At 35.9% G+C, this 22,848-nt stretch overlaps 1 protein-coding gene across 1 annotated transcript; it reads right to left on the bottom strand.

The window, feature by feature from the left end:
- Window positions 1-12,107: 12,107 nt before the first annotated feature.
- Window positions 12,108-17,483, bottom strand: LOC113298397 (serine/threonine-protein phosphatase 2A 65 kDa regulatory subunit A beta isoform-like). Its single transcript, XM_026547132.1, has 13 exons — window positions 17,292-17,483; window positions 16,730-17,152; window positions 16,374-16,620; window positions 16,062-16,174; window positions 14,892-14,971; window positions 14,615-14,756; window positions 14,421-14,501; window positions 13,849-13,953; window positions 13,359-13,541; window positions 13,038-13,130; window positions 12,772-12,911; window positions 12,580-12,646; window positions 12,108-12,445 (listed from the first exon to the last, which is right to left on the bottom strand). The coding sequence occupies exons 2-13, from the start codon at window positions 17,120-17,122 to the stop codon at window positions 12,326-12,328; spliced, it is 1,764 nt and encodes a 587-aa protein (XP_026402917.1). The 5' UTR covers window positions 17,123-17,152; window positions 17,292-17,483; the 3' UTR covers window positions 12,108-12,325.
- Window positions 17,484-22,848: the final 5,365 nt, after the last annotated feature.

The raw sequence follows: 22,848 nt of genomic DNA, 5'->3' as shown, positions 1-22,848 counted from the left end.
CTACAAATACATAAAATAACAAAATTAGTACAAAATCGAGTGACAACAATATATAGTATTGAGATCAAATTAGACACAAAAATGTGTCTATCAAATACCCCCAAACTTATTATTTGCTAGTCCTCGAGCAAAATTTATTCTTGAAAAGTGACCGAGTTAATCTCGGGTGGGTTTATCAGAGGTGTACCCACAAAAACCAATACTCCAGACCCCAGCTATCTACGCAGAACCTTGGAAAGCACTAAAGAACCTCCTTGGTTGGCATACAATTATTGACTTTAAGAGGAAGAACCCTGATGCGAAATTCCAATTGTTGTACACGAGTTTGCACTCAAGCATACTAAAATTCATATAAGTGACAGAGCTCTACTAAGATAGTTTCACGATGGACATCATACTCGGAGTTTGCTGACTTATGTATTGGTATGACTTTTATTAGTGAAACCGATCTTAAGTAATCACCTGAGATGGTATGATCGGGTTTGTGATTTTATGTCTGACCAAATATGGGAAAGGGGAACCGATCCTAGTAAGAGGTGCAGTACATCACAAAGGGGAACCGATCCTTGTATGAGGTGCAGCAAGGTTTATAGCAGAAAGGGGAACCGATCCTATGAACATGTGCAACACGTTTTTAGGCAAAGGGGAACCGATCCTATGGACATGTGCACCACATATAAGTTAGATACCATATATATGTGGGGAACGATCCTAGTACCTAGTCAACCGAATTTTGGAAAGCTTGTGTGACTATGCACAGTACCTAGTCAACCGAATTAACAGACTCCGTTCTGTGCGTGATTGATCACAGGAGATTCAAGTGATTGGGTGCAGGTTATTATTGAAGATCTAAGAAGATTTGAAGACGAAGAAGATATTGAAGATTTCTAATTTGTGGGTTCATAATCTTTGGTGTGCACAATACTTGTTTCGGTAAAAGAGGATCCAATTAATAATCGGTTTATCTTTGTGATAGATTGGATTGATTAATTGAGTAGATCGGCATCAACACAATTCTTTGGATTAATAGTGTTGTTGGCTTAATCTTAAACGATTGCTTTGGTAAGTGAATATAAGATAGATCTAAGAACCTGACGAAGGAGTTTATGTTAAGATAAACAGAAGAGCCTTTGTCCGACTCATATCACTTGGTTGAATAGAGTTGATACCAAACAGATTTGTTGTTCCTTTACTGTTTGGAATACGAACCAAAGAAATTGTTCCAAGTACGTGACTAAGGTCGGAGGCGTGGGAATACAGGCGGAACTAGGTGAACTATAGGTTTAGTTGCTTGGTTTCAACTATACGAAGTTAGGTGTAATTTTGTGTAGCGGCTTAATCCTGAGAGTATTCAATTCTGGACAAGGTCTCGGGGTTTTTCTGCATTTGCGGTTTCCTCGTTAATAAAATCTTGTTGTGTCATTTACTTTATATTTCCGCATTATAATTGTTTTATTATAATTAAAGTTAATTACACAAACGTTAATTCCTATTTACTTGATAAGTGAACCCTATTGTGTTTGGTTAAGTCTGAACCTTTTTTTATCAAGTAACATACTTCGTTGTTGTATTTTCTCGATCTAGTATCCATAGACGATCACACGAAGTGTGAACCGATTAGTTGTATTGTCTCGACTCAGTCCACAAACAATCACTTTCGTAGAAAGGACTTATAGGTAGGAAAAGTTTTAGTTTGAGGTATATTTGGGTACCCTCGCCTTTTCAATTGGTATCAGAGCAGGCAAACACGAAAAGATCTAACAATCTGTGTTTGGTGTGATCCAACCTATAAGAATGAACTTGAGTTCTCATGAATCGACTTCAATTAACGTACCGCTAAGATTTGACGGAACAAACTATCTATGGTGGAAATCTGCTATGAGATCTTTTCTTCAATCACGAGACTTTAATTCTTGGCTATTAGTCGTTGATGGTTATATTCGTCCAAAGATAGATAATTCGGAAACTGAGTTTAAACGCTTAGTAGATTTTTCGAACGAAGAAAAGGCACTTGCAAAGAAGAATTCAGATGGTTTGGATGCTATTATTCATGTTGTAAGTCGTGGTTTACAACATCATGTGTCAACATGTCAAACTTCGAAGGAAGCTTGGGATAATCTTCAGATCGTATTCGAAGGAAATTCATCTGAGAAAGAAGCTAGACTTCAAACTCTCACTTCCGATTGGGAAAACCTTCAAATGGATAACAACGACACTTTTGAAGAGTTTCATATTAAACTCTCTGAGATAATTAATGCTTCTTTCTCGTTAGGAAAGACGTCTATTTCTGAAAAGGATATAGTATGCAAGATTCTCAGATCGTTGCCATCTAGATACGATTCTAAGAAGCATGCAATCATAGAAGCAAACGATCTTTCAACTCTCTCACGAATCAAACTCGTTGGTAAGTTAAATCTTTGATCATGAATCACAGTCTATTCAAGGTAAAGGAATCGCTTTTAAAGCTGCAAGAATTCTGAAAGCTCCAATGGAAAGGAATAGACAGATGAATGATTCAGATAAACAGATTGCAGAAAAGTCTGATGATGAAATTGAACAATCATTGTCATTAATTACTAGACAGTTTCGAGATCTCTTAAAGAAAAGAAATAAGAGATTCGTTAAGGATACTTATCGATCTTCTCGCCCACATGATCGAGTTCCTGTCAAAAAGGATCATGAAGAAGATGATGAATATCAGCCGCAGTGCTTCAAGTGTAAAGGGTTTGGTCATATTGCTAAAGACTGTCCCAATCTTAAGAAATACACTGGAAGCAAGGCATTGGCTGTAACTCCAGATGAGACCTCTGATTCATACGATTCTGAAAAAGAGAAAACAACTAATATTGCATTAGTTGTCAATCTTATTTCTTCCCCCTCCATTAGTGATTTACCCATTTTAAGAATGGACATATCTTCCTATGTTATTAAATCACCTAATAGTAAAGGGAAAAATAAGACAAGATGCAAAAATTGTCTTAAAAACAGAATTGCTAAGAGTTGCCTATGCAATTCCAGTCAATCTCAAGATACTTCGTTAGTTCGGAGTAACAAAAGGAGATTTTTTAATACTATACTAGATCAAGAACACTCTGGTTGTTCAAAATTCCATAATGAGAGAAAAACTCATACTAATGCCACTTGATCGGTATTAGAATTCTCTCCTCACCACGTGTGCCAATTCTTTGAGTGAGGAAGAAGAAAAATCAAGGCACTTTTGTGTAGATTATGGAAATAATATCTAGTATTTGAAGATATTTGATATATTCGTATTTTTAGGAATATTATATTTTCGGTAGTATGAAAAATTATAAAAAGATCCTTCTTCTAATTTGGTCATTCCTTGTCCAAACTATGGGTCTGGATCAAATGGTCTCTCTGGAGAAGATGCTAGATCAGAAAGATCATCTTAAAACTAAGTTTGGATCATCCCTTGATATTAAGAGTAAAATCATAAAGGGAGATTGGCTTAAAAAGAAGGAAAGAGAGAATACTCTGAAGAAAGATCAGTGTATTGAGGCATTGACACACTTTTGTGTTCAATCAAAGACAGAATTACATGCTCTTGCAGAATCCTTCACGAAAATTTCTCATCTGCAAGAGATTCTGGTCAAGCAACAAGGTTATATACTTGAAGAAATTCAAAAGCTGAAGAGTAGTAATCCACCTTCATTCAGCTCTGATATGAAGGACTAGGTTGCAAGAGAAAAATAGACATCAATTTTTGATTTCTTTCATTGATTGTATTGGTCTATTATGAATAAAATTATTTGATTTATAATTTTTCTTGTGATAGTTTTCGGTTTACATAGCCTGTGCTTGAATGCTTTTATCTTATTGCTATGTATGTTTATGGGATGTCTGATTTCGGTTTTACTACCTTAATATTTTATCTCATATATTATGAACCCTTGTGGTTTGGGTGACTTTTTGATTTAGCGGGATTAAGTTCTAGCCCATGTTGGTAGGCTTTATCAAAGAATCATGAGGGGTTCTGGTAGAAATAATATGTGAAAAAGTCACAATATGTTGAATCGGTTTTGGTTTAGCATAAAAGCATATGTGTTTCAACGGTTTTCAACTTTTGCTTGCAATTGTTAAAACCGATTTTCAACCTTTCTCTAGTAAAGGTTGGTTGTTGTTATTCTTTTGTTTTTGCATAAGGATGACAACATGATGATATTTCGATACCAATTCTCCCTGGAAGAAGATGCAATCATATTGGAGAAGTGGATGCGAAATTTGAGGTAACAATCTTGTTAGTTAATTGTTTTCCTGTTTAAGAAAAGCCTGAGTTTATATCATATATATTTATTGCTTTTGCTTAACAAAATTTCGGTTCAATTGATGTTTATTCCATGATGTGTGTGTGGATGTGTGTGATTCAATTGGTTCCGGTTAAGAAAAACTATTGTTATGTTTCTTTATTGTGTGGTATCAATTCTTTAGGCTTACAAAATTTCGGTGCAATTGCGGTGTTTTAATGCTTATGTTGTTTCAATTGCTTCCGGTTGAGGTGAATAATTATGCAAGTTGATTTATGTTGGTTTGTATGAATTATTTATGTTTTAACGAAATAAAAGGTGTACGGGATGAGTTGTTTAGTCCAATTCGATTCTGGATAAGAGAAACTAAGTTAATTCTGATCTTAGTTAGACTTATCGAAGTGAGGTTTCGGTTATTCCAGTCTAATCGAATGCCTTAACAAGAAATGCTAGTTAACTAACTAGTACTTGTCTTGTTTAAAATTGAAAGGTCTAAGTTTATGGATAATTAGAACCTGATGAGAAAAATAGAGTTATCTTTATTTTGGTCTTATTGAATTAAGCGATTGTTTTTGTACAATCGGTTTAGCAAAGGGACTAAGGTGTTGTTTTTGGTTTGCTAAACTAAAATGGAAAAATTGTTTCGGACAATTGTTTCCTTGGTAACATATCAAAATAAAACTACTTGTAGTTTTGGTTTTTGATATTGGTTACCAGAACATGGTGTGTGGAACCCTCGTGCCTAACTCTAGATTGCAAGTCTTTTGAGATTTGTAAGATTCTTTTCGTGTTGTCCTTTATTTTTTCGTTTCTTTGTCATTTTGTGACAAAAAGGGGGAGAAATATATGGAGTAAACAAGTGATATTGGCATTGATTTTATATTGATTGGTATCGCTAAGGAAAAGAACATTGGTGCTTAAACGTTTTATCTAAACGAAAGAGTGAAAGCACAGACTAAGGGGAAGTAACATGATATATGAAGTGATATAAAAAAGATATACGGATTGAATATCTACCTATCTTCCTTGGGGGAGTATTAGCTTTGTTATTATAATGTCGTTGTTGCATTTTCAAGGATTGAATGTAAGCAGTTTACTGTGCTATTGAATCGGGAATCAAGCGTACGTGTAATGAATTCTTGTAATTTTTTTATCCATATGATTTAAGAGTTTTGTCACTAAAATTAACAAAGAGGGAGATTGTTAGAGCATTGCTCGGTTGAACGCACCAAGCGTTGGTATGTCAAGTTTGGTTGTCATATTTTAGTGAATCAAAACTCATGTTAGGAGTCGCTTAATTATGTACTAGAGTCAACTTCGTATAGGTTAGCTTTAAAGTATTAGGATATGAGACATTACAAGTATTGAGAAGTCTTGAAGATGTGAAGAAGAAAGGAGCTACAACGACAACAATCATCCTTCCACTTGAGGTTAGTGATATTTGACTTGAACTGTTTCATTCCCTAACGTATCTTTCAAGTCGTGCATATAGAAAACAAAACTGCGAAGCATATTTGAACTCTAGATAGACATAGTATTAAGGAATACAATGCGAGTTTTATTGCTTAACCATTAAACTTTGTAGATAAGACATCGCATAATCATTTGAATGCTATTATGATTATGTATGGGTATGAGGTGAGGATTTCATCCTAGGGAACAATGTTTTACATGTGTTCTAAGGAAGTAAGTTCATAAACTTGTTTGTGAACCGAAAAGGAAATTGCCAGGCGTTATTGGTTTTGTTATTCATTGCATATCTTATGAACAACCAATATGTGTGATTGAGTACAACCGTTCACGACTTGTTGTGTTCTTGGTAGAACTATTCACAAAGGCCTGACTTATGTATTGGTATACTTTTATTAGTGAAACCGATCTTAAGTAATCACCTGAGATGGTATGATCGGGTTTGTGATTTTATGTCTGACGGAAAGGGGAACCGATCCTAGTAAGAGGTGCAGTACATCACAAAGGGGAACCGATCCTTGTATGAGGTGCATCAAGGTTTATAGCAGAAAGGGAAACTGATCCTATGAACATGTGCAACACGTTTTTAGGCAAAGGGGAACCGATCCTATGGACATGTGCAACACATATAAGTTAGATACCATATATATGTGGGGAATCGATCCTAGTACCTAGTCAACCGAATTTTGGAAAGCTAGTGTGACTATGCACAGTACTCACATGGAAGGTAGAACCAAAACTTGTTTTGGTAGAACCGATAAACCCATGATTGTGATTGAATGTTATTTGATCAATCGCATAGTTCTTAAAAGTCAGATGAACCAATTCTAAACTTGTTTGGAAGTGTGGATAAACCGGTTTCAAGGTTGTAAGTGTGAAAGAGAACTTACAAAGTAAGGATGTCGACATACTTTGAACACGTGCTATGAATGTTTATTTCTTTAATTGTTCAAAGTTATTCCTTAATAGCTAAGGGAAGAGAATCCCAGGATCGAAACATAAATAAGTTAAGAATCTTTTAATTAAGGTATTTAATTTCATTTTGTAGGGAAATAAGAGTTAGTAATGTGCATTTACTAATTAGAGATTTCCCGAGAGATTTCGATCATTATTTTTGGACAGGGCATTTCCAGGAATTATGAAAACCGAATTTGTGCTTTAATGAATATCTTGAGAATATTTTCGGTTTTGGAAATTCCTTGGTGTCCAAACTTCCTTGTCTATAAATACTTGAAGTTTTCCTTTCTAGCAAACTAATCCTTCGTAACAACAAACTTCCTCTTTGTTGTGTTGTTACTGGTGTAGCTGCCTATTCGGAGAGGAGAGTAACCTAATTTGGCGAAAGCTCTTATGGCCGCTCAGTCTAAATTCTTCTTTGGGATTGAGAAGCTCTAGAGTGTACCGTTGGTGGGAAACTAGATAATTGCGGTTTATCTTTTGTTTTCATTGATTTGATTGAGTAACGGAGGTTGAACTTTGATTTAACCTAGTTTGTTTATGCTTGAGAATCTTCTCTTCTGATATAAGATTCACTCAAACTAGTTCAGAGTTTCGACAGGGATCTTTAGACTGTTGTTAGTTCTAAAGACGATCTTGTGATAATCCATTGTTAACAGACTTCGTTCTGTGCGTGATTGATCACAAGAGATTCAAGTGATTGTGTGCAGATTATTATTGAAGATCTAAGAAGATTTGAAGACGAAGAAGATATTGAAGATTTCTGATTTGTGGGTTCACAATCTTTGGTGTGCACAATACTTGTTTTGGTAAAGGAGGATCCAATTAATAATCGGTTTATCTTTGTGATAGATTGGATTGATTAATTGAGTAGATCGGCATCAACACAATTCTTTGGATTAACCGTGTTGTTGGCTTAATCTTAAACGATTACTTCGGTAATTGAATATAAGATAGATCTAAGAACCTGACGAAGGAGTTTATGTTAAGGTAAACAGAAGAGCCTTTGCCCGAATCATATCACTTGGTTGAATAGAGTTGATACCAAACAGATTTGTTGTTCCTTTACTATTTGGAATACGAACCAAAGGAATTGTTCCAAGTACGTGACTAAGGTCGGAGGCGTGGGAATACATACGGAACTAGATGAACTATAGGTTTAGTTGCTTGGTCTCAACTATACGAAGTTAGGTGTAATTTTGTGTAGCGGCTTAATCCTGAGAGTATTCAATTCTGGACAAGGTCCTAGGGTTTTTCTGCATTTGCGGTTTCCTCGTTAACAAAATCTTGTTGTGTCATTTACTTTATATTTCCGCATTATAATTGTTTTATTATAATTAAAGTAAATTACACAAACGTTAATTCCTATTTACTTGATAAGTGAATACTATTGTGTTTGGTTAAGTCCGAACCTTTTTTATCAAGTAACATACTTCGTTGTTGTATTGTCTCGATCTAGTATCCATAGACAATCACACGAAGTGTGAACCGACTAGTTGTATTGTATGACTCAGTCCACATACAATCACTTTCGGAGAAAGGACTTATAGGTAGGAAAAGTTTTAGCTTGAAGTATATTTGGGTACCCTCGCCTTTTCACTTTTGTCTTCGAAGTTCCTCCAAAGTCTTCAGTAGATCTTCTTCTTTAAATGGTGAACGTCGTGAAATCTAATGCTCAACTATATATATACTTCTATCATAATCCGAGACATAGCTATAAGTAGACTAGAAATCAAGATATATTTTTGATCAACTAAATTTGACAACAAACTTGAGATAGCAACGCTTGCGAGTTCGACCGAGCAATGCTCTAACACAAACTACTTGACTTATGTAAAAGAAACTCTAAAATACGTTAATAGTATTGTGGGATCGACAAGCTTAAATGGGTGTGATAAAAGATCCATTGTTGGATAGCTATAAAATCAACTATGCCGTTTTGGATAACTTGGTACCTATCATTAATTTGTTGCAGATATCTTCTCTTTGAATATCCATAATCTCGCACATATTGGATATATATATCCTCATCTCAAAAGGTTTCGGGTTCAACCCTTCCGGCTTGGAAATCTTCGCACCTTGTTTCATTGTACCATGTTTTGATTATGATGAAATGTTCACTTGAGTTAAATGATGTCATGCTTGTATGTAGAGGTATGAAGTGAGTTAGAAAAATTAGATGATAAAATGATCTTTGTAGAGTATATGAAAACTCGGTGTATGTAGTTTGGTGGAGAAAACAAGTATATCATAGGATGGTGCCAAGAACTAGCCGTTGGGAGAGTGAATCAATGGAGTTGTACTTGCGAAATTTTGAATTTTGAATACTTCGACATGGTTTACTTTTCTTTAAAATGGCAACTAGTATCAATCGTCATGATCGTAATATTAACATCATACCAACTAATAGGATGTTTTCATCCAGTAAAAAGTCAAATTTAAGCAACGTTGGTCGTCATTGTTAAAGTTTCATAAAATGACGACTATCGAAAATTCGTCAAGGTAGTAATTTTGTTATCACGAAGACTAAAATCATATTTTCTTACAGGAAAAACTGATATTCATCTATCAATGATCGGCATGATAGTTATTTTACAAAATGACGACTACAGATTGGTTGCCATGCTCGTAATGTTAACACCTTGACGACCTATAGGATGTTTTCATTCAGGAAAGATTCAAGTTTAAGAAACTTTGGTCATCAAGATCTAAGTTTTCATAACATGATGACTAATCCAGGATCGTCAGGTTCGTATTCTTAATACTTTGACGACACAGGTAGCTACACAAATTGTATTGTCATGGTCGTCAATCTGCACCTAAACCACTTTGCTCTTGAAACAACAAAAGTATTAACATAATTTAACTAAGCAAACCACATACAACAACTAGAAATAAAACAAAATAGATGTTTTGATTACAAGCAAACATAAAGATATGTTGTCCAAACATAAATAAACTTTTGTCCAAACATAAAGAACCTTAATATAATTATCTAAAAAGTACAACACAACATCTTCTCATTCACTACCAAGACTATGACCACCATCACGACCTCGACCCCGACCTCGTTTAACAACATCACTTTAGTAGCTTCCTTGGGACCTCCACGACTACGGGGCCTCTTCAGTTCAAGACTTGCTCGATGGAATATTTCGGTGGCATGTTCATTATCAACATTGCTAACAAAGTCAATGTGCTTAGCTTGTTCTTCAACTGACAGAAGATCTCCTTTATCTCTCGCGCAACACATTATCTTCACAAGGGTCTTTAAATTTTCCTTTTATTTTTAGCTAAACAATAAACGATCGATAAATTTATTCAGTAATCTACATGAATCTCAAAACAATAAGAGAGACACGGTACTTATAAAATTCTTAAAACTCGGTGTTGGGTCTTTCACGGTGTTCTTCTTCTTCCGAAAGCCGATTGAAAATTTTCTTCCCGAATTATACGAGGATGAGCAACGTGAGATCACCACACCATGTAACTTTCATGAGCTTCATAACCGTCGGCCACAATTTCCAAAAGGCTCACATCAACTCTACGATAACGCCTCTCGTCCCATTGAGAAGTCTGTCTTTGGAGAGTAAACTACCTCAATAGTTCTTTGGGACGTGCTACACTCCTCCCTTTCCACTTTAAAGAATGGTTCATCACCGGGATTGGGTTCTTCTTGAACATAACTAAGTTGTCGCATATATTATCTTAGAAGGATCGTACATTGAAAATCCTTAGGGTAAAAACAAGGGACCGTTGCAAAATGCCACTTAATCCAACCTTACAAGTATGTGGTCTTTTCTCTACCCGATATGGACCGAAGATTATCTCGTCCGCAGTCATGTTGTCTAATGCAACTCGCATGTTGATCAGCTTTTGAGGCATAGGCTTCTCATGACAACCGGTGAATTTGTATTTGCGTCCTCTGGGTTGGTCATTCGGAAAGTCATCCTTGATTTCGATGTTGGAATTGGCCTTCACTAACGACGGAAAGTGCTCATATATCCAAATCTATGACAACATACGGTATGGAAAGAATTCATCATATAAAACACTAACTACACAATCCGGCAAATATAAATGACAAAGTCAATTGAATTACCTTGAATAGACTTAGATCCGCATTAACAATCCGGTACTCTTTTTTATTTAACTTTTATCCAATTGGCATTAGCCCAGTTGGTCAGGGGTTGGAATCCCAACCTATAGGTTGCAGGTTCAATTCCCACTGTTGATCGATAAAAAAAATGCCCTTGAACCTTTGTCAACTCTCTATTTAAGTGACCAATCACCACAGTACCCCATGAAAAGTTATGCACCTCATCTATGGGATGTAATAGTTGGAGATACTTTCCATCGACCTTGTTTCGGGCACTATCGAGGAAGACACAGTTGGCTAGGATGTATAGCGAATAAGTGGTCGTAGTTGCCCTGACCCACACTTCTTCCCCACTTCCTTCATTTTCAAAAAATCAGTGTTGCCATTGTATGTGTTCCTCAACATCTTTAGATTCAGCTACTTGCTTCTATAAGCAGCCTTCATCACAAACATAGAGTCTCAGCATTACCACTGTAGAGTAGATTCGAACGAGTTTTTGTATCCGAATAGCACATGTCCACCATCTTCGGGTTACCCAAGGAGTGGGTCACCTGACTTTTCAATCTTCTTCATGTGAGAGAGCGGCATGTGGCAATCAATAGGTTTATTAGGTTTCTTGTCCTTCTGTGCCGTAGAACCTTCTGCTATTTGTTCAACCTGAACCCCTTTTTTCTGGACCATTACCTTCTTCAAGAACTTCATTTTCTTCATTATCTTTTTCAAGGACTTCATCTTCTTTATCATCTCTACCATCATGAATCCGATCATTATCCTCATCATCAATATCAGTATGTTAATAAAGGTTAATCGACGATGAATACAAATTAATTGTTCAAAAACAAAGGAAAGGTCGTTATGGTAAAGGAAGTAGGAGAAGACGAAATGAAACTGATATTGGCACTGGATTACTTTTAATTAAAATTTATCAAGGATAATTTTGTAATTTTCCCATTTGTGAGACTCCTCGGCCTTACTTTTAAGTCCACAAATTTCTGTATACCCCAATTAGTTTGGGTTTATCCCAACGGGGAGAAATATTTTGATGGGGTGTTTTTTTGATGAGTGCACGAGGGACAAATAATATAGTGACACTGTCTTTCATGTTAAATTCTGTTTCCAAAAATACACTAATGATTATGTTAATTAGTGTTTGTATTTTTGGAAACAGAGTTTATTGAAACCAATTAACATGAAAGACATGTGTCGACATATCATTCATCCCTCGTGCACCCATCACAAAACGCCCCCGTCAAAAAAAATTCCCCAATTGGGGAGTATTTTCCAGGGTCATAACTCATAAGAATAATTATTTGTAGGCGTGGAAAGATCCAGCTAAAACATCTCTACCACTAAACATATAGATACAAATGGACCCAAATCAGTTGAAAGTACAGGGGGGGAGTGAGTGGGGGTAAAAATAAGCTGTAACAAACAGAATTCCTGTTAGCCCAGGCTGTAACAGCAGAGTATAACACAATACAATCTTGAAAATTCAGATCAAAAACAAAAATCCTAAATTAGGAGGAAATATCTCCTAACTTGACATCATGACTTGGTCGCTTGATTGAAGTGCTTGGCTAGCAAAAAATCTGACATCCACATCTGGGTCCTCACTCAGCTCAACCAAACATGGACGAATTGTCTGCTCCACCACCTGAGACACGTGATCATCAACCATCATCAGATAAACAACAGATATATTCTTTGTTCTCTAAAAGACCGACTTGCTGTAGGATAATATAGGTAGAGATGAACAATCAGAAAATGCTTATAGTTAGCAACACTCACGGATTGATCAACTATGGGAATCAGTGACTGCAACACCTTAGCTACATTGAATTTGATGTTGGGTACCCTGAAAGGAAAAAAGCATTGAACAAGTAATAGGTAATAAGTAAATCGTAGTTGTTCATTTTGTTCGCGAAAATATTATAACGCACAACAAAATTAAGAAATTGGTAAAAACCTTATTTCATTTACCTATCCTTTGAGGCATCCACAATCAACGGCAAAAGTTTTGAGCATGTAATTTCTGAGCCCATGACTGGAGCAAGTAGTGATATTGCATGTATAATTGTCATACGGTATAGATAATGTGGGTTTTTTATCATCTCCAAAACCTGTCAAAGTATATCTCAGCTCATTTATCCACACGCTAGTAAGAAAAACACTTTCTGAAGACAGTCTCTGAGTGACATAATTGACGGCAAGAATAGAGTTAGAAACACAACAAACTCGCAACCAACCTGTGGAATAATGTGTTGCATTGCCCAATCTGGACCAAATTCCTCAGCGAGGCGTTTTAAGTTATTTGCAGCCGCATCACGAATTGAATATACCTGCATTTAAAAAATGATAAGGAATACTAACATGATATTGTACAACGGGGTCTATAAGTTGATCCCCAGAAAAAGTTAAGTAAAATATAAGAATCATTCCCAAAGGTTAGAAGTTAGAACAATACAAGAGAATAACAAATAAAACGCAAAAGATCTTAAAACAAAAAAAAAAAAAAAATTATTTATGTATCTTGTATAGTTTTGCACGCAATAGACCAGTTGACGAACCTTATCTTCTAACCACTGCATGCAAAGCGCACCAAGTTTATCATCAAAGAATCCAACACCCAATTGACTTGCCAATAAGGGGATATACTCTATTATGGCGAGACGAACTCTCCAGTGTCTATCCTCTGCTAGCTCAACAATGGCTGGTAACAACGACTGGGACAATAGATCAATTCCAATCACCTGAAAGGACAGCACAGCAAAACTCCTGAATTGCCGAAAAGAGCATAAACTAGGAATAGACTATCTAAAACCCAATCAGCATTGAAGCCATTCTCCCTAATTGTTCTTAATGAAGAAATCAAAACATATGAAACTCCACAAGAATAACAGACACCAAAGTAAAGCAACAAAAACCACCAGACGTGGAAGAACTGCAAAGAAAAACAGTACCTAAAAAACAAGATAAAATTATGGCACCAAAAAAAAAAAATTTAGAGACTCCAAACACCCAAAAATGGAGTTAAAATGAGATTTCAAAACACCCCACCTGATTGACTTGATCAAGCTTGCTAATTATGTTGAGGCGGACGTCAGGGAATTCGTCCTTTAGGAGAGAAAGAAAAATTGGAAGTAGCTGCTCAATTGTAGCATCCTGCACCAGTCACAAACACTCGTGTTTAACAGTTGATGTGAGTTAATTTGAGAATTATGCATTATCGATAATTAAGGAGATTGAAACATTAACTGAAGAGTAATCATGGTTTAAGATATTCTAATAATCAGCAACAAATGACATTCTCGAATAGAAGGGAAAACCTAGGGAAATTGACTATCATCACAAGGACCGCAACCAGCGCCAGAAAAAGCAAATCTGAAGATATTTTAGTAACAAAATACCAAGCACATGAAAAAATACAACAAACAATATATGTTACTGTATTTTCCAACAATAGTACAGTTGTTTGACAAACAAAAAAAACAGAATGAGATGTATTTATTATGCGAAACCTCGGAGAAGGATGAGTTAAACTTATAAATGAATGACTGGTGGGCTTATTATCATTATATTTATTAGACAAAAGGACAAGTACTTCAATGTTGATTTTTTTACATTCTCACCTTTCCTAATACTGGTGCCATTCCCATAATCACAGAAGCCAAAGCAGAGCGAACATGTTGGGAAGAATCTGATGACAATTCCTACGTAGAGTAACATGACTTAGTTAGCAGGGGAGCAGTGAATCACTGGTAAGCAGTAAGAACAACTAAGCATTAAAAACAGAAAAAGAATTGTGTGTCACAAGAATATGTACCTTTACACAAGGAAGAATATGCTGAATTGCAAGTTGTGGATTCAAGATTCGGCAAAATTTTGTCACTTTTCCAGCAGCTGCTATTCGTACTTCAGCCTCATTATCCCGAAGTAGCCGAACATACGCTGGAACCAAATCCGTTCTTCAGATTTTGCAATTGCCATCGATGATAACATTCACAGAGATATTAGACACATAAACAAGTGTTAGTCCAAAACCATCCAGATTATAGTTAAGTAAATTTAAGCCACGGAATTCACTAGACAGAGGGATTTACTTGGTAGGTTCTGGCCCAACAGCTTCACAAAGCTCATATAATTGATTGGCAACCATATAGCGGACACGCCAAGACTTATCCTGTTAAAAAAAAAAAAAAAAAAAAAAAGTAAACAAAGTTCAAGTTGATGTATATCTGAAGGTCAGGAGTTACAAGCTATTGGTCAAGTGCCAAAAACTATATTGTTGAAAAAGAAGTTCTGATCAAATCCTAAATAGAAAAGATTCTCAACCTCGGTTGGCAATAGAAACTCTATTAGTGGGCTTCACACCACACCAGAATCATTCTCGGATACACACAAAGGTAAATATGGATTTCAATGAGTAATTTCACCAGTTCATCTTAATTGGTCATACAGCTCTTGCAATACCTCTTCCTAAGTCTCTCACTAGGACCAGGTTGTAAATAAAATCAGATTTCGCTCACATATCAAATTGTGCAAGTTGACACACTTCTTTTCGAATGCTGGATCACAAAAAACAGAGATAAATGAACTTCCAAATAAGAACCCATTTCATATTCTATGCAACAAAGACATGGGTGCCTGTATACGTCGCGGACACGAAGAACCATAGCTAACCAGGGACTTGGCTATACACATACACATTTGCTCTCAGTAATTAAATTGCTCTGTTATTTGGTTATAGTTGATTTTCTTAAAATATAGATAATATCCAATATAAAATACGCATAAATATGCAATACTTAACTTATGTTTATATTTCGCGTTCAGACATAATTATCAGTAAGCTCAAAGAACACAGCATCTGACATGCACACCAGAAATGCAAGTAACCCGTGTAGTGTTCGAAGTGTCTCACATGGTGTCCAAGTATACATGGCAAAACCTAGAAAGTGGAGTGCCCTTTAACCTTGATAATAGTTGATACTCAGTATTTGACCCTAAGTAAAATCATTACAGCTGAGGCAGAACAAGAGGGGTTGCAATTTAAGTATTCTTTTTAACAGTGATAATGTTCTCAATGCATAGAAGTTTCCCTCGTAACGAAGAAGCAGATCAATATACAATCATAAACTTAAGAAATATAAAACCAAAAATCACGATTATCAAGGCGTCATGCAGAAGAGCCAATGCTATCCATTAGAAGAAGCCTAAACAGAAAAAGGAATAAATAATCCACGAGTGATAGATAAAAATCACAAGCATACCTGTGAAAAATTAACAATAACTGGGAGGATGTGAACCACACAGTCTTGAGGTTCCAAAAGTTTTCCAAGTGCTGCGCAACCCTCGACAGCCAATAGTCGAACAGAATCTTGATCTGTAATAAGAGAATTTAATGCATAATTGGTAATTTTAGAGCTATTCTTTTAATAGTACTGATTGAAACTAACATAAGACACCGGAATTGGATCAAGCCTTGTCAAAAGAACAATGTCAACATTGACCAGTTGCAGTACATCAAGATTTGCGGGTAACAGTATTTCCAAAAAATAACAAGTGTGAAGAGATTTCCATACCATCCTGTGTCAAATCGTCAAATATTGACATGATATCACTTTTCAAATGAGTTTGTTCAACTGTTGCAGCAAATTTTCCCAAGTTGGACGCAGCGGATCTCCTGACCATTGGCATGTCATCTTGACACAACTGGCCGTATATAGACCTGAGCTCTGTCTTCAACATTTCTGGAGCACTAGGGTAAGCAATGGGAAACAAGCCGCACGAAGAAACTCGAGCTGTAAACCACTCCCCGCCTGCCAGTCTCTGAAAGAAGAGAAAAAAGACATGATAAATGAAATTAATTATAGCAAGACAAGAAAAAGAGCAATCACGTATAAAAATGAATATCAAAAAAGGCAAAGAGAAATGTAACCTTGACTAAAGGAGTAAACCAATCAACTAAATCACTCTCCTTCATTTGAGCTCCAATTCTACATAAAGACTCAACAGCTTTGTCTCTAACACATGTCTCTTCAACAGTACAAAGAGTCTCTAAAGGAGGTAGCAAAACATGAGCATATTCAACTCCTCCAACATAAGGTATAAAAACACCTAATTCTTCAGCCATTGCAAGAAGTACTTCATCATCATCATCATTGTTTTCACTAAGAAATGGAATTAATTCCTTTCTTGTTCTATCTTCACCGAGAGCTCTTGCTATTGTAGAAAGTCTACGGATGGAGTTCAAACGTAGTTGAATGTCTTCATTTTTTAACTCATCTATCAAAACTGCAATTGGATACAGTGGTTCATCCACCATAGCCATTCTATCTCACCAGATCTAATGGATACTTCTCTGCACAAACATCAAATAGATACAGATCATGAATGTTTTATGTTCATAGATTTGAATGAAATTTTACTAGATCCGAAATAAAAAGAAAACCTAAATCCAAATATGATAAACCAGAGACAGAGAGAGAGAGAGAGAGTACCGGTGCCGGTCAGATTTGAAGTTGGCAGGCGATGGACGAATTTTAGAGAGAGAGAGAAAGAGGGAGGGAGGGAGCACAAATGTGATGCCTGAATGTGTATGATAGAGAAAAACGGAACAAGAGAAAGTTTGGGGATATATTTGGTTCAGGAAAAAGACTCGAGCACTATCAACTGGGGAAGGAAAAAGGGATCGGGCTTAATGATGATAAGGGGTATCAAGCTTCTAAGGGGCTGCTGAACAAATTTTTTTTATTTTTTTTTCCCGAGAATACATGAGAGGGTAGAAGCAGAACCTCATAAAATACATGATTTACATGGGGCTGATACCAGTACTATTAGGTTGTATTTGGTAGGACCGTAGGAGTTAATTCCATGGAAATAACGGGATTCCATCGTTTGGTCAAAAATCCGTTTCCATGGAATTGTAAAAAAAAGTGTGGCCTAAAGTATGTTTTAAATTTATAGCGTGTTCGTTTCGGGTAATTGGGAGCCCAGTAATTGGATTCCAAGGGAATAGGCCCAATTCCCCAGAACCGAACAGCCCAAAAAAATTTAGAATTGGATTTCTAAGGAATCCAATTCCCTCCTATGGGCTCTATTCTATTGCATTGGTGGGTGGGTGGAAAGGAATTTGATTCTGTAAAAAACAAAGGGAATTGAGCGAAAATTACGAATCTGTCCCTCTGAAAACAAAATCTGAATCTGGTTTTCATTTTTCATTTCTAACCATTTCGTTTGAGATCGAGAGAGAAGAAGAGATCGAGAGAGAAGAAGAAAGAAACCACTGAAGAATGAGAGATGGAGAAATACGATGATTAGGTTAGGGTTTTAACTTCTCGTATTTTCTTTCTTCTCTATCTGTATGTAATTTCATTTTTTTTAACTGCTCGTTTTGTTAGGGTTTTGATTTCTTTTCAGTTTGTTGCAGGAATGATTGATTAAAAGACCAATTATCATCTCAATTGGATTTGCGGCTTTGTGATAATCGGTCATCAACTCAGGAACAATAATTTCTTCCACAAGAACTCTAACTTTCATTTTCAACAGTACCTATTTCTTCTTTTCCCGAATCAATCAACTACAGTATTATCAGCGTTTCCCTTTGATTCAACTAATAAGAACTTTCAAGGTATAATTCGTTCACCAATTTCATTTAAATTGATTTCGGTAATTTTTTAGTTTTATGATAAAATTAGCTTATGCATGTGTATGTTGGGTTTATGATATAATCCATGAAATCATCTTTTAACTATCCCTTGATTGTGTTGTGTTTTTTTGACAATGAAAAACTAACTTAGATTATGCTTTTTTTTTCCTGAAAAACTTTTGATATTTGACTTGAGACCTATATTGAGTCACCCTGTGGCTGTATGATTGTTTACTGTTTTATCATCCGTGTCTGTATAGTCATGTATGGTTGACCATTTTGTTCTTATCCTTTTCAAATTCAGACCCACTTCCAGTATGGCACCTCTAGTCTTGACAAAAAAAAGGAAACTTGAAATGATGACAGACAATATCCGAACAACGATGGATGTTGTAACTTTATTTTACATTTATTTCTATTCATATGTCTTGCGTCATCAAAGCAGTGTGTTAAGAGCTAATGATCGTTTTGAATTAACTATAGTACGATTGTGGGTGATGGAAGATTTGGTATACAAAAGTGACACCAAATGTAAATCCCAACTTCGTCTTGATAGACGCACTTTTAGAATTCTTTGTCATAAGTTGCGCACTGTTAGTGGACTAGAAGATAATAGGAATTGTGATGTCGAAGAAATGGTGGCGATATTTTTATATGTAATTGCGCATCACCATAAGAATAGAGTTGTGGGTTTTCAATTCAAGCGATCAGGAGATACGATTAGTAGACATGTGAACACGGTGTTGAAAGGAGTTATTAGGCTTCAAGGAGAGTTGTTAAAAGAACCGGTAGCAGTCTCTACAAGTTCTGTTGACCAGAGATGGAACTGCTTTAAGGTATGAGATTTTCTCAAATGAAATATTATAACCTTTTTAACCTTATATGTCATGAATATTAACACTTGGTTTTTCGTATCACTAATGAACTATTAACATCACCTTGTTTACCTTTAGAACTGCCTAGGGGCATTAGATGGAACACATATTAGTGTCCACGTTGCAACAGCAAACAAGCCTAGATATCGTACAAGGAAAAGCGCAATTGCTACCAATGTCTTAGGTGTATGCTCTCAAGACTTGGAGGTTATATATGTATATCATGGATGGGAAGGATCAGCTGCTGATTCTCATGTTCTTAGGGAAGCCATTTACAAAAAAAATGGCTTAAAAGTTCCACATGGTAAGTTTGTTAGAGTATTATAACTTGAATCTGCGGATTAGCGAGTGTTTTTCATGTTTTTTATTAAGATAGTGATGGTTGTTTACATGCTTACTTGTTTAGGTTACTATTACCTTGTTGATGCCGGTTATCCAAATAGTGGAGGATTTCTTGCTCCCTTTAGAGGTCAACGTTATCATTTGAAGGAATGGGGGCAAGATCGTTTAGAACCCAGGACAGCTGAAGAATTGTTCAATATGAAACATTGTAGGGCTAGGAATGTGATTGAAAGAGTTTTTGGATTGTTAAAAATGAGATGGGCAATACTTAGGGGTCCCTCATGGTATCCTGTGAACATACATTGCCGTTTTATCATGGCATGTTGTTTGATACATAACCTTATTAGGAGAGAAATGCCTATGGATGAATTTTTACCGGAAGATGAATATGAAGATGGACCAATTAATTTGGTTTCTCCTCAAGAAAGTCGAATGATCGAACATGTCGATTCCTCGAATTATTGGGATGTTCAGAGAAAGGAGTTAGCTGATCAAATGTGGGAAAGATGGACTGCACGTAGATGTAGGCGCATATTTAGTTAAAATGATTTCATCATTTTCCTGTATTAGCTTACATTTTTTATCACTTTCATTTGTACTGAACTGTTACAAGAACAAGGTTTATTACTTATCTTCTAATGGTATAGTAAGGGGGATGGTTCATTTCAGATTTATTTTTGCAAATGGTTGATTTTTGTCTCTATCTTATAGTATCTGTGTGAGTTTGATAGCAGCAATGACTACTATGTTTTCCGCCTTTACAACAATCACAGATGATGAAATCTCACTGTTAATATGTGAGTTACTATGGTTCATTTCCTTGTTCCATTTGAAGTTAAACTACTTATGAAATTATCTTGACATAATTTGGTTGTAAACAGGCAAGTAATGGCACCTCATCGGAGTTGGGTACAAGCTGAAGATGACATATTGGTTGATGTTTTGACGGAACTTGCACTTGATGGAAAGTGGAAGAGTGATACAGGATTTAAATCTGGCTATTTGAAAGTGATTGAGCAAAAATTAGCTGAGAAACTACCCAATTCCGGGTTAAGTACTACCAACATTGATTCGAGAATAAAGACTTTGAAGAAGCATTCAATGGCAATTAACGAAATGCTAAGTTCTGGAAGTGGTTTTGAATGGGATTATGTCAACAATAAGCTTGTGTGTGAGAAGAATTTATTTGATGAATGGGCTAAGGTAATTTCAAACCATTATTTAATATATTCCTTTCTATTTAATTAGTTGTGTCTCTAATTTCTCCTCTAATCACTATTCGAAGTTTGAGATTGAGCTACCTTATGAACCATGTAGTGTGAACAGTGTAAGTATATTTAGTGAATTTGGTAACGATGACCATTATAGGCATCAATTGATGGTGATAACTAGACCTTGTGGTGGGATAAGGTCTCTGTGTATGGACTTTGAGGAAGTCAAGGCTTGAATGCGCAGTAGTAAGTCTACTATTTTACATCTTTGTGTTACTGCACTGTTACTCAATTGTTACTCAACTGATACTCAGTGCACTGTTTATTTTAACTGTACTGTTACTGCACTGATACTCACCGTTCACCTGTGTCTTCACCAACTAATATCATGGGTGTAGCTTCTGCATTAGCGTTAATAACACTGCCTCTGGCAAGTCCGCAATTTCATTTTGCATTTGTTTCGTTTCATTTATGAACTGTGAGTTTCTAGTTTAATTTTGTCCAGTTTGTTGTTCTTATTTTTTGAAGTCCCAATTTGTGGATTTTGCAGTCTCATCCAAGTATAAAGGGAGTGTATGGGAAAGTTTTTCCTCATTTGGACGCATTGGTTGAAATATTTGCTGAAGATAGAGCAAATGGTAAAGGAGCTGCTTCTTTAGCTGAAGAGTTCGAAGAGATAGATAAAGAAGATGAGCAAGAAAGGGAGAACGAAACAAAACAGGAAACTTAACAAGAAACAGAACGCGAACAAAGTAACCAATCTGGATCAGTGGACGAAGCCAATAATAGTAATGATAAAGGTAGGAGGAGGAAGAGGGTTAGATCATCTTCTTTGGATGTTGGATCTGGTGAATCAAGTGGTGATTCGAATGGTCTTAATCTGATGGCTAATTCTTTCAGCAAGTTTGTATCAGGCACTCTTTCACATTTTGAAGCAATTCGTAGTACATTGGTCCAAGAATCAGACACCAACAAACAGTTGTTTGAGGAGCTACAGAAGATTGATGGTCTTACTGATGATGATGTGATAGATGCTGCTTCGATTATACTTGATTCATCTACGAAGACCAAAATGTTTTTCGGGATGGAAGAAGGGAAGAGGGCTCACTATGTGAAGAATAGAATACTCAAGTAGTAGTGAAAAAAAGAATCTTCAGAAGATGGCTGGTGTGAACCGCATTGGTGGAAAAGTAAGCGTTAGAAGGTCCACTGAATTCCTCTTTTGTTTTCTTACGGGTATTTGGTTAGCAACAACTGTACTTTCTCCAATTTCAATTTAAGTTCTTGTTTGTGTAGTTTTGAAGAGTTGTTTAAGACTTTATGAAACCTGAAGCTAGTTTTGGCATATGAGATAAGCTGGCAAGAACTCTTGATTACAAATCTAGGTTAGGAAGCAAGAAAAAGCACTATTAGTTGGCTTAACTTCTTAATTACTTTGATACAAGTTTATGAATTACAGCAACTCTCCATCTGCAGCAGCTGTATAGTCTGCTGTGAAAGATCAGTAATTCTGCATTATTGTCACTTGCTACTTTTCTGTGATGGCGTTGTATTTTTTTGGCAAATTCTATATGTTCGAACTCTACATTCGAAATACAACAATAGAATCTTATATTTTGTTTTTGCCATTCGAAATAAGGTTGTGATTCTACTCTATAAATTTGTTCGCTCAGTTTTATGTAAGTAATCAGTAAATCTGTAGTCTATGAAAAAGATATAGTTTCACTTGAGAAGTTCTTAAGAACCATGTGGAAAAAGGCGCTTCATACACAAGTGGAACAATAGTCACCCATGGTTCAAATTTGTTTTGAAATTTTGAATTCTTAAATTTTTGAGTTTTAGCTTTATTAGAAGTTTCAAGGATATTTAAGTAAATAATAGATTTGAATTACAATGGAATCCAATTATCCCAACCAAACAGATTTTGTTTTACCATAGAATCCATTTCTTGGAATCCAATTCCTGAGATTTGAAAAACTTG

Source organism: Papaver somniferum, chromosome 7 (assembly GCF_003573695.1).
Source record: "Papaver somniferum cultivar HN1 chromosome 7, ASM357369v1, whole genome shotgun sequence".
Classification (NCBI taxonomy): Eukaryota; Viridiplantae; Streptophyta; class Magnoliopsida; order Ranunculales; family Papaveraceae; genus Papaver; species Papaver somniferum.
This window is presented reverse-complemented; position numbering and strand designations above follow the sequence as displayed.